Here is a 13,153-nt window from a genome sequence, read left to right as displayed (position 1 = left end):
AATGTCTATAGTCATGATTGTATTATATTATATTATATTATATTATATTATATTATATTATATTATATTATATTATATTATATTATATTATATTATATTATATTATATTATATTATATTTCAAAAGTTTTGGTCATTAAGATTTTTGAAAAAAGTTTCAGTTTTGAAAAAAGTCTCTAATGCTCACCAAGTCTGTAAACAGTAATATTGTGAAATATTATTGCAATTTACAATAACTATTTTCTACTTTAATATATTTTAGAATGTAATTTATTCCTGTGATGGCAAAGCTGATCCTTTAGAAATCATTCAAATATGCTCAGCAGGTTCTCAAGTAACATTTCTCATTATTTTCAATGTTGAAAACAGTTGTGCTGTTAATTATTTTTTTGTGGAATTCTTTTATGAATTGAAAGTTCAAAAGAACAGTATGTATCTTTGGTAACGTGATAAATGTTGCTACTGTGGCTTTTGATAAATTGAACGCATCCTAGTCTTCATTTCCTTAAAGGGATACTCCACTATTTTTGGAAATAGGCTCATTTTACAACTCCCCTAGAGTTTTACCGTTTTCGAACCCAATTCAGCCGATTTTCTGATATTTAGAAGAATATCAGTAACCAGACAGTATCCCTTTAAATGAAAATTATTCTTGTCCCCCAGACTTTTATAAAACCATAGACTGTAAAAAAAATAAAACGGATAGAAAGGTTTAGTTGCTTTTCATGTCATGTTACTGTGCGACCACTAGATGGAGGCAAAGTAGGCTAAACACAACTATTGCAAGGTCGTTTGAGGATGAAGTCTTTCTCCAATGCTTTTCTATCAGATGCTGACCCAGGACAGTACAAATGATTCACTAACAAAAGTAAACAGAAGCAATCTTAAAATCATCCATTGAAATTCACAAGCTTCATTCTTCTGCTAATTTGATGTAAAATATTGATATTTCATTGATCATCACATATAGGCCTAGTCAACATTTGAAGTGGATCAAAACCTTTCATCACATTACTTTTGAACAAAACCAGTTCTTGTCTTAGGACAACTTTGAACTTTTTTGATCCACTTCAAATGTTGACTACTGTATTTGAATCATATAAATACAGCCACAGACACCCATGTGTTCCTAGTGAGAAAGACAACGAGACAGAGCGATATCGAGCATTCAAGCACATGAGAGAAGCTCTAAAGCGAGTCAGTGGCTTCTTTTCTACATGTCAGACATCATCAGTCCCTTCACCACAGGAGTGCCGAGACCCTAGAGCGCTGATTCTCAATGACTCACAGCACTCGTCTCCAGGCGACGGTTAGATAAACAGCGTGTGCTCGGGGTTCAGCTGACAGATGCCTGCGATGAACCGAGTCTCAGAAGCCTTATCTCAGCAGTGGACTGTCACACACTTGTCCGAGTTCATCTGTGTGACACGATGCCCTCTATACTGACCGAAAAAGGCATTGTTGCTCTTTTACCACCATCTACGGGTAAAGAGAGGAAGTAGCCTACATGTTATAATTATAATTGGTACAATAGTCACTAGTGTATGTCTATTATCATACAATACAACGACATATATCAAAATATCATAGTATAATCTCATTATCTTGCCATCATTGCACTTGCGTATTTGTATAGGAAAATGATGTGTATCAGTTAGTTTAGATTCATAATAGTCTCCATAAAGACTTTGGCTGGTCAATGTTTTGGTGTTTTTAATGTCCTCTTAGAATATTTAGAATGATTTAAGGCCCATTCACACCAAGAATGATAACTTTAACAATAACTTTATTGTTACCGCTACATTAGTGTCCACACTGTTGCAGTTCTGTCACTTTAAATGCTTGAGCTATATGTCATATATTATATATCATATATCTATATGTGTTGATTGGCTATAAAAAATATTTCTGAAAGGGATTCCAACCATATCTTTTCTCTGCATCGTTTTCATTGTGAGTGGACTCTACTATTATTTTATATTTCGAACAATTTTTAGAACTATCTCTTTATCATTATAGTTATTTAGGGAGTATAACCCAAAGATTTGTGCAGCACTGGTCTTATGATGATATGAATGCTGTGCGCTGATGCCAGCGCTGCTGTTATGTAATCCAGTTTGTGAGACACTAGAGTTAATTTTAGGCAGGGATGTGTGGAGTGCAGGGGTTGGTCCTGTCAGCGCAGAGAGAGTGATAAGAACCCATTAGGAATCATCTGACCCTGCTGAAATATTCAGGCTCCTGCCTTTGCGTCTCTTTTTTCCATCTACTACACACACAGAGACAATCTCACTGGGAAAATGCATGCTTGTTTTTCAGAGGTCCGGTGGTATCATTTCAAACCAAATTTGGGTCAAATATGGACAAACCCATTTGGGTTAAAAATGTAATTAAAAATGTACAGTACAAAGTGAAGTTGGGTTAAAATTTTAAATTACATTTTTAACCCAACATTTGGGTTTGTCCATATTTTACCCAATTTTTCAACCCAGCATTGTTTAGTGTGTGTGTGTGTGTGTGTGTGTGTGTGTGTGTGTATATATATATATATTGTTAATTAAACAAAATATCAATATAAAGCACAAGTAAATTTGACCAGATTAAAAAAACAAATTTTTTTTTATGAAATGACTGAAAGGAGAAATCACTTTTTTCAACTCTTTAAAGTGAAAATTTATTTAAATAATTAATACAATCTGGTTTTATTTAGGTAAATTTTCATGCAGGTCTTTTTTCATTTTATATATATATATATAATTAAATTTGTCCTGAAAAAAGTACAATCATAAATAATTTTTTTCACTCTTTTTGACAAATAGAAAATTAATATGAATTAATTAAATCTTAAAACCAGATTGAATTAGGCTAACTATAGTATAATAGCACAGAAATTACATTTTAGGCTGTTAAAAAAAATTAAATTAAATTTGTAAATGTAAAAAAAATTAAAATTAAAGGCTGGCGGTCAAAAATAACTACAGTTATTCTTCATTGTGCAATTTCCACTTCCAACATGTAACCAAAGATCTGGATAACATCTAGATAATGTTTGAGGAATGTCTCAGTGCTGTCATAGTGCCAGTGAATTCCTCTCCCTCATCCCTGGATGAGAGGATGCAAAGATCAAGGCCATGTTTGCACATCATTTCCTGTCAAAAGATATAACATGGGCATATCCTTATTAGGAAAGAGTCCGACTGGCTGTTCACGTGTCTTTTCTGTTGTGGCGATCTCAGAACATTTCTCACTGACAGAACGATGCATCTTTGACCTCTGAGAACTTAAAGGAACAGTTTCAAGTTAATTCTGCAACCAAAAGTGGTCTGTTTGTCTTTCATGTAATTTTTATGTGTTCCACTCTTCCTTTCTCTAAAGTCTGACACATTATTGTTGAATTGACATCCGTCGGCCTTTGCGTCGTTTGATTGCTTTGATTGGTTGTTCAGTTTAGTGAATGAGGTAAGCAAGCGCTGCTTTGTTTACATTTATATATGCAGTCCAAGTTTCGGTTTCCTTTTTTAAATGGCGACTATCGACTTACTATCTGCTAATATAGACAGTTATTTCCTTACATGTATGCGCAGAATGCACATACTATTTGACAGTCGCCTTTTGGTGTGTTGAAGTGCAGCTTTTTGGCTGAGACGCAGCTAGTTATTTTATGTCGGCTTGGTGTGACTGACTGGAAAAGTTAATCTGGCTTGACTCCACAAGTACAAGGTGACCTACAGTAGAAATCTGCTCCATTCTTAGACGTCCAGCGACTCATTCACTCTCACATGAAAGCTTATTAAATCAGGCAAATGGAATAGGAAAGCTTTTCCAGCACTTATACCATATAAGAGCAGGTCAGTACTTGGTTGTGGACACAATCACTCTTGAGAACGGTCTTGATGTCTTCTGCCCACAGGCTGCCTGTGCCAACTGAAACTGAACCCCGTAAGTGAATGATTTGGACCACTCTACATACTGGGCAGCAATCCACACCACACGAGAGATTTAACTTACAATAGATTCTAGAGTTTGATGTTAGCGTGTTGCTAAGCTACATGAGTTGGCCGGAGTTCTGAATTGAAGAACTGGCTCCCTTTCAGTGAGAAATAGAATTAGCCAAACTCCACAGGAACACTCTCAGAATTTTGTACTAAAGGTACAAAAGCTAAAAAACACTTACCTTTAAGCTATGTACCATTTAGGGGTGAGTATAGTACAAAGATGTACCTTTTCACTTTTGTACCTTTTTCTGAGAGTGAAAGTGAATTGGAATGATAGGAAGAAGAGTTGAATTGCAATTCAAGTACATTCAATACAGGTAATGGATACTGGAAAACAAAAATGATCTTCCCTTAAAGTCAACAAGTTAAAGTTAATTTATTAAATATAATGAAATATGTAAAGTAAAAAAAAAAACGTTTATACTATAGGGATAAGTAAAATAATTTTATTATTAAATAAATAAATATTAAATCCTGAAAACATAGCCTATCATGGTTTCAACAAAAATATTTAGAAGTACTGTTTTTAAAATTGATAAATAATAAGAAAAAATTTTCTTGGGCAGCATACATTACATTTAATATGTTTAAAAAAATACAGTTTTAAATTGTAATGATATATCACTGTTATCAAATAAAAATGCAGCCTTGATTAGCATAAAAGAACGTTATAAAGACTTTCAAATAAGGCTTTGTCAAGCCAATAAAAGTTCAAAGTTGTAAAGTTCAAAAGTCTTGATAATATTTGAATATTTTGATTCTGCTTCCTTACATTGAAATTGGAATTGCAATTCAATTCCAGTCTGAATGACACACAACCATGATTAACAGGCAACATTTATCTCAATATCATAGACTCATTTTTTCTTTGGGCCCGTTTGCAAAGCATTCTTTGCTTCCTTGGGATATGACAAAAATTATCCGGTAAGGCATCATTGTGTGGCTGCTGGGACAGCCTTAAAGGGATACTCCACTTTTTTTGGAAATAGGCTCATTTTACAACTCCCCCAGCGTTAAACAGTTGAGTTACCGTTTTCGATTCCATTCAGCCGATTTTCTGATATTTAGAAGAATATCAGTAACCAGACAGTTTCTGGTCTCATTGACTTCCATAGTAGGAAAAAAATATATACTATAGAAGTCAATGAGACCAGAAACTGTCTGGTTACTGATATTCTTCTAAATATCAGAAAATCGGCTGAATAGATTTAAAAACGGTAAAACTCTACTGCTTAACGCTGGGGGAGTTGTAAAATGAGCCTATTTCCAAAAAAAGTGGAGTATCCCTTTAAAATGTTGTCTAGGTAGGTGTAATGGAGACCAGCTAGTAAAGAGGTGTAAGTAAACCTCACTCGCCTGGCCTCGAGGTGCACTAGTGACTGATGCTAGCATTTAGCATCCTTGTTAATGTGTCCGTCTCCCATGCCAGTGACTCTGATTTGAATCCCGCTTGGAGTGGTGCGAGTAGGACCAGTCACATAGGCAGCTCACTAGGTTAAAGAACAGACATGCCGTCTGTAGTGGGTCTAGTGCACAAGAGATGTGGCTTTCCATGTTCTTTCCAGTGTCCTGTCGACCCTGGGACTTTGAAGACGTCAAAGCACGGGGGATTTTGAAGGAATTAGCTGCTTATCTCTCACCAAAGGCACTTTTTGGGCCCAAAATGAGCGTCTTTAGAAGTGACCCTAAGTGCCTCTGACAAGGGACGACAGCGGAGAGTTTGGAAAATGAGAGGTGATTACTCAAAGCCCATCTAATTCTGCTTACGCAAGTATCTCTTGGCGTCAAGCCTGGCAGTGTGACTTTACCCACTATTAGGGTGATTAATTTGGTGCCTTGAGTGCACTGACAGAGAATGATTTGTTTATGATGGTACAGGAAGAAGGGGGTGATCAGATGTTGATGGCACTTATCACCAGGGACATGACTTCATTAGCTAAAGTGATTGTCACTGAGATTGTTTTTAGGTAACGCTTCCTTTTACAGTCCAGTTACCCATGTAAATACTATGTACTTATTTTAGTAACTACAATTACTGGGTAATAACTAATACTAACCCCGAACCTACCTCTAAACCTACCCCTGTTCCATGTACTTACCTTATATTAGCCAGACACTGTGAGTACTGTACTGTAAAAGGAAGCGTTACCTGTTTTTCTTCCCTGAATGGAAGACCCTTAATGACCTAGATATTGGATTTCACCTGGGTATTATTTTGGAGAGTTCCAGATTTGCTTTGTTACAGGCCAAGATAAAGATTTGCTCTGTTATTTTCTGCATCTATTTTAGGGAAAGTTCAGCTTACATTACAGCAAGAGTAGAGCAAACACAGTACCAATAAATAATGCAGGAACATTACAGCTCAATGTTTAAAGTAAAGTTAAGTAAAGTAAATTACTTAAAAAAACAAATTACTACTAACTACTTTTATTAACTCTGTCTATCTATCTATCTATCTATCTATCTATCTATCTATCTATCTATCTATCTATCTATCTATCTATCTATCTATCTATCTATCTATCTATCTATCTATCTATCTATCTATCTATCTATCTATCTATCATCTATCTATCTATCTATCTATCTATCTATCTATCTATCTATCTATCTATCTATCTATCATCTATCTATCTATGTGTATACATGTAAAATTAAGCTTTCTGCACAAATTTACTCTTTAAACCGTTGGTTGCACCACTAATGAACCAATAGAAATGAGACTTCACCTCGCATTAAACAGGAATGTTCTCCCACAGTGCTGAATTAATTTAAGTTTGGCAAAGTATTCGGAAAAGTTCAATCCTATTTTATGGTCCCCTGACTTTGTTTTTCACCTTAATGTGATTTTATTCAAATCAACTGATTCCAAATCAAAGGAAGTGAGAGATTTCATTTTAACAAAGTGAAGTTGCCTCACTAGACAGTGTGATATGTATGAAAGTTTATTGAATATTCATGAGTGGGCGTGGTTTACCGCAGTTTGGCCAATCACCAGCAATTCCTAACCAAGCATGGGTCGGTTTCATTGTACAGTCTCACTGTTATACATGCTGTGTGCGTTCACACACACATACACATGCTGGCATACACACTTGACAATCTGCTGCCGGCCGACCGCTGCTTCAGAACTGTACAACAGAAGCAAGAGTCTGTCAGAGAGAAAGGAGCAAGAAAAAGAAGTTGAAGGACTTTGAAGTTGAAGGACTTTGAAATAGTGCTTGAAGAGCACCTGGCACAAAGATTGGGTGATACTGATCCAAGGCCCGGAGGAAACTGAAGAGATCCAACACTGTCTGTGGGTACGGCATGACCGATTGCACCGTCCACGGCCTCTCCACACGCCCTCGCCATCCATGAAACGTTTTAGCAGCCTGAGAGGGATCAAAAAGCGCAAGGACCAAGAGGGGCGGACAGGGAGACGGCAGTCAGAGCCCCACAGCCTCCTGGGAACCAGTAAGATGAGACTTATTTTGCTGCATTGTTTTAATTAGTAACGTGCAATTACAAGTAATTTTTTGTAAATAAAAATATTCAAATGTGCCTAAAATAAGACATACACAATACGAAATACAATTTTCATATTGTGAAATACAAGGTTGCATTTTGCAATTACCTTTTCATATAGGTGGAAATGGGTCGCCATGGACTTTCCATCAGATTCCATATTCACTTTAATGGGCTTTCGACTTCTAACCATATTCCATATTTACTTTAATTTTGTCTTTTTTATGTTTTATATGTTCAGTTGATATGATGAACTACACCTGTGTGAACTTGAGGAGAACTTAATATGTTCACTAAAAGTCAATACTAAAAAATAATTGCAGAAAGGGATGAGAACGTTTCATTTGTTTGCATAAGACACTTTCCCACAGTTTCACAGACAAGGCTTATAGAAGTAGTTTACTTTAAAAAAAAAAAAAACTTTTGTCTTTCTTTCTTCAGTCGAAAAGAAATTAAGGTTTTTGATGAAAACATTCCAGGATTTTTCTTCATAATGCACTTTACTGGTAACCAAACGTCCAAAAGACAGTTTCAGTGCAAACTGCAAACTTTTCAAAAAGGCTTTAAATGATTCCAGACAATGAATAAGGGTCTTATCAAGCGAAACGATCACTCATTTAAAAAAAAATAAAGTTTAAGTTTTATAAGCTCAAATGCTTGCCTTGCTCTGTTCTGTGTGACTCTTGTTCGAACACGTTCATCAAAATAAACGAATCTTTTTCCGAGTCAATTCGTTCATTTCGTTTTTTGAATGAACCAAATGACTCGAAAAAAGATTTGTTCATTTTGATGAACGACTTCGAACAGGAGAGTCACAAACTCGCATCACAGAGCAAGGCGAGCATTTGAGCTTATAAAACTTATTTTTTTATTTTTTTTTTTTAAATGAGTGATCATTTCACTTGATAAGACCCTTATTCATCGTCTGGAATCATTTAAAGCCCTTTGAACAGTTTGCAGTTTGCACTAAAACAGTTTGCAGGTTTCATCAAAAAACCTTCATTTCTTTTCGACTGAAGAAAGAATGACATGGACATCTTGGATGGCATGGGGGTGAGTAAATTATCAGCAAAAGTTTGTTTTAAAAGTGAACTACTCCTTTAAGCCGCCCCAGACTAAAATGCAAAGCATCTTGTACAGACGGATTTTAAAATATGTAAAAAACAAGGCACGATTTTAAAAGCTACTTAAATGGCACTAAATGAACTATAATCTAAGCCCTGTCTGTGAAACCAGGCCTTACAATGCAATGACATTCAGATATTTTTAGGTGTCTAAGGCATTTTAAATCAAATCTATATGAAAATACTCCATGTTTTCTGAACTATCAGTCTTATATTTCCCAATGCATTCAGATCTCAGACTTTAAAGACTCTCATTTCCCTTGTGTGTTGATGGATTTCTACAATAAGAGTGCAAGCAGAAGCCTTTTCTTGTCAATTTCATGACAATTGAAGCCTCTCTAGAACTCATTTCTCAGTGCGATCTGTCAATTAAACCTCTTGCATATATGATTACCAGATCCGCTAGACTTTCTTGTGTTAAGATATGTTGCCTATTTTGTAATGTTTTCCAAATATGGGTGATTTTGTTCTGAATGTGCCAAGTTCCAACAATTAAGCATGTCTGCAATGTGGATCAACAAAACCATTAAAGCTGTTAAGATTTGTGTGACTTTTCTTAAATAGGATGTTCTTTCTTCTTCGGGTTTAATGGTTGTGAAGTGCTAATCCTGTGATATTAATAATGGGAGTTGTTATTTATAGTCTGCTGAGGGTGAGTTTCAGTGGGACTCATTAAAATATAAAAAATGACATGGTGCCTGGAGGAAATATCAGAGGTTTGCCGCTGCAAATTGGGTCTTGCGAACAAAACATACTCATTAAATGTCATTTTATTCTTTGTTTTCGTGTTAACCTCAAACAGCTGGTCTAAACGGTGCGTTCTGGAAGGAACATCTGCCGTGTGATATTGTTTTTTTCATAATAGTGCTTGGAAATGTTAGTCATGTCACTGCAGTGTGTCACAGACCAGTTATATGGAAGACTATTTCATCCTCTGGGGGAGCGAAAAGGTCATTGTGAGATTAAAATAAGAGAGTTTAAAAGACGGTCTCACAGACAGTAGTCCCAGACTAAAAGTAACTTGCAATGGCATTTCTTATAGTTTGTCAGTGTTTTGTCTCGAGATGTTTTTTTTTTTTCTAAGGCACATTTATAAAAGCTAAGACCTAATCACACAGGCAGGTTTTGTTGAATGTTGATATAATGTTGAAATTACATTTTCAAAGGCAAAATTGGCTTCCTATATTCTTTTCATCATATTAATTTGGTGTAATTTATGTGTGACCTTGTTTACGTTCTGTATTTTATCTGAGCATGGCATGCATTATCTTTAAAACCATCTCTGCTTGATCGGAAATAATAAAGGGATGTCAAAATGACTAAATGATTGGCCACCTATATTTAATTATACATAGAGACTTAATGAAGTTGTGTTGTTACCTGCCTTGTGAGGAAGGCATGGTTTTGGTGGGTGTATGACCACATTATATAACACTATAAATAGTTTAGTCGGTTGACACATCTGTACTCACAATATACGCTACCGTTTCAAATTTAAAGAAATATCTTTTTTTTTTTAAGAATAAGTATACTTTTATAGCAAGATTGCATTAAACTGATGAAAAGTGACAGTTAAAGACATGTCTAATGTTCAAATAAAGGCTGTTCTTTTGAACTTTCTATTTATCAAATAATCCTGAAAAACTGTCCACAAAGAAACAAAAATATTAAGCAGCACAACTGCTTTCAAAACTGATAATCATAAGAAATGCTTGAGCTCCAGCTTATTAGAATGATTTCCGAAGGATCATGTGACTGAAGACTGTAGTATTGATGCTGAAAATTCGGTTCTGCCATCATAAGAATAAACAATTTACAAATATTGGAAAATAGAGAATAGCTATTTTACATTTATTCATTTAGCTGACGCTTTTATCCAAATCGACTTAAAATTGCTATATATATCAGAGATGGATTCGAACCTGGGTCTCTCACACTAAAGGCATGTGTTTTATCCACTGCGCCATCACCACCCATAAATTATAAATTGTATTTTAAATTGTAATAATATTTCACAATATTACTATTTTTACTGTACTGTTTTTGATCTAATAAATGCATATTTGGTGAGCATAAGAGACCTATTTCAAAAACAAACCATACCCAAACTTTCGAATGGTAGTGTATACCAGAAATGCTACTTTTTTGCTTCTTAGTGAGGCAGACGCTGCTGTATCCGAATGTATCCACTTTAGCTACATTAACCAACAGATCACGTATCGCTCTGTAACAGTCAGCGGATGGAAAAACGATTGACAGAGAGGAAAGGGAGAGAGCAAGAGAAGGGGAAATAGAGTGGATCATACTTGCCCTCTGTGAAGAGTGATATTGAAAAGCTGACAGACTGATGGATGAAAGACAGAGATTAGCAGTTAGCGGCAGTGCAAATGCCAGTTGGAGAATGTCCCTCACTGATCTGAGACCTGCTACACACCCATTCTAATTCTTCCCTTTCGATGTCCATAATAAACATGTTAAAAAGGTAAAAAAAAAAAAAAAAAAACGACCATTCACATGCACATTACTTGACAGACAGTTACAGTGCAACAATATGGTGCAAATTTAAGACTAGTTAAATTTTACTGAGATTTACTGGGATTTATTTAAGTATTACTTAAAAGTATTTTTATTTATTAATTTTTTTTTTAGAAATGAATGCTTTTATTCAGCAAGGATGTATTAAATAGATCAAAAGTGACATGAAAGACTTTTATAATGTTACAAAAGCTCTCTATTTCAAATAATATATATATATATATATATATATATATATATATATATATATAAATGTATCCTATAGTCACAACAAACGCCACTCAACTATTTTTAACATTAATAACATTAAGAAATGTTTCTTGAGCAGCAAGTCAACATATTAGAATGATTTCTGAATGATCGTGTGACAGAAGATAAATAAAGATAATACATTACACTTTAAAATATATGAAAATTTGAATATATCTTATTATATTTAGTATATTGCGATTGAAAAAATACTAGTTTGGATATTTATTTGTCATTTATTTGTTTGGGTTGAACGGCACGGCAACCCTGTAATGACATAGCAACCACACAGCACCATGCAAATACTATCAGAACACCTGTAACACCCTGGCAACCATATTATATTTATATCTTTCATTTATTTATTTTTCTTTTAACAATCTGACATTGGAATGAAGATTACAATGCCAATAAAAAAAACTATATCTTTGGGCTAACAGAGTGAAGGAACCGTAAATCGCCTCTGCACCCTTTAAATTGCAACTAGAATCCAAATATAAAGACGCCTCTATAAATAAACCTTTTTTAACCCTTGTGCATCCTTATGGGCATTTTTGTCCTCTATGTACTGTTTTCATTGATGCACAAGGGTTAAAAGCGGTCGTGTGCTGAAAATGAGAGCATCAAGCGCTAACTATCACATGTTGTGAATTGTCACACACACCGTATGAGAAAATGCAATCCTATTGGTCCATTTAATGAATTTTGACAGGCGTCACTATGACATGATGGTGCCTGCTGGGAGAACAGCCTGGACTTAGTGACACATGGATGAATGTCATCAGGCAGAGAGACAATCCAAAGCGTATCAGCTTCCGGTTTCAACTCTAATGAAACTGAAAAAATGTTGTATTTCAACTCTGAAAATGCTCTTTGATTCACAGGACACATAAATCTTATATTGTAGCCTATTCTGTTTTTTTTTATATATATATATATATATATATAAATTTTGATTAGCAATCTTTGATAGAAATGTTTTAATTCAATTTAAAACAGCTATAAATGATCTCATTATGTGCATTCATTAATAAAAAATAAATTAAATTAGAATTAAAACAAAAATGTTCTGTGTAAAATGCATTTAATCAAATAATCACAAGTGATATTGATTCTAGTAAAAATGAAAGAGAAAATCTAAATATGCATTTAATTATAAATTTTCGTGCAATGTTCTGAGAAATAGCCAGATGTCTAGAAAAAGTAATAACACAGCACTTAAAGAAAAAAGAAAAAGCTTGATGCTGTTTAATTCAGCTGTCCCAGTTTTTACCATATGCAGTTCTGCATAAATATCTTTAGGGGGCGCTGCTCCGCTTACTGTGGCCTCAATTCATTTATTCAGAACTGCCCTTGGAAATTTGATAAGATCCACATCTCTGTCTGTATTATGTCTTTAAGATAACTTTGCTATCCTATCTGCACATCTATTTTTACCTTTAGAGAATGTGTTTGTTCTCATGCATGTCTAATGCTATCTTTACCGACATGTGAACTTAACAACTGAAAATGCATAGCACTATGAAATCAGTATACCAAAAAGCTCATAATGCATGCGTTTACTCAGCTATGGTAACATAGTGCATGTAAAAGACTGGCAGGCAGAAAAGGCAAATGAAGAGGTCAGTGTTGGTTGATTTGACTCTGCTCAGGCCACTGTGAAGTGTGTAGTTGGTGTTGTATTACTTGATGTATTACTGTGTGAATTAAAAAACTCATTAAAGGTGCCGTATGTAATTTTTTG

The 13,153-nt window shown here is 34.7% G+C and overlaps 1 protein-coding gene across 4 annotated transcripts in view; it reads left to right on the top strand.

Moving 5' to 3' along the window:
- The window catches only part of prkag2a (protein kinase, AMP-activated, gamma 2 non-catalytic subunit a), a 59,513-nt gene that overhangs the window by 15,683 nt on the left and 30,677 nt on the right, over positions 1-13,153 (top strand). Inside the window, exon 1 of one of the 4 annotated variants that reach the window (XM_039684656.2) lies at positions 7,145-7,450. The exons of the other annotated variants lie outside the window; for them this stretch is intronic. Within the exon in view, the coding sequence (XP_039540590.2) occupies positions 7,351-7,450 (100 nt within the window). The 5' untranslated portion in view covers positions 7,145-7,350. Of the gene's footprint in view, positions 1-7,144; positions 7,451-13,153 lie in introns of those variants that run through there. 4 annotated transcript variants of the gene reach the window in all.

The sequence above is a fragment of the Pimephales promelas genome, chromosome 22, assembly GCF_988280905.1.
Source record: "Pimephales promelas chromosome 22, fPimPro1.hap1.1, whole genome shotgun sequence".
Classification (NCBI taxonomy): domain Eukaryota; kingdom Metazoa; phylum Chordata; class Actinopteri; order Cypriniformes; family Leuciscidae; genus Pimephales; species Pimephales promelas.
Note: the sequence above shows the minus strand (reverse complement) of the source record. Positions and strands in the feature narration are given on the sequence as shown.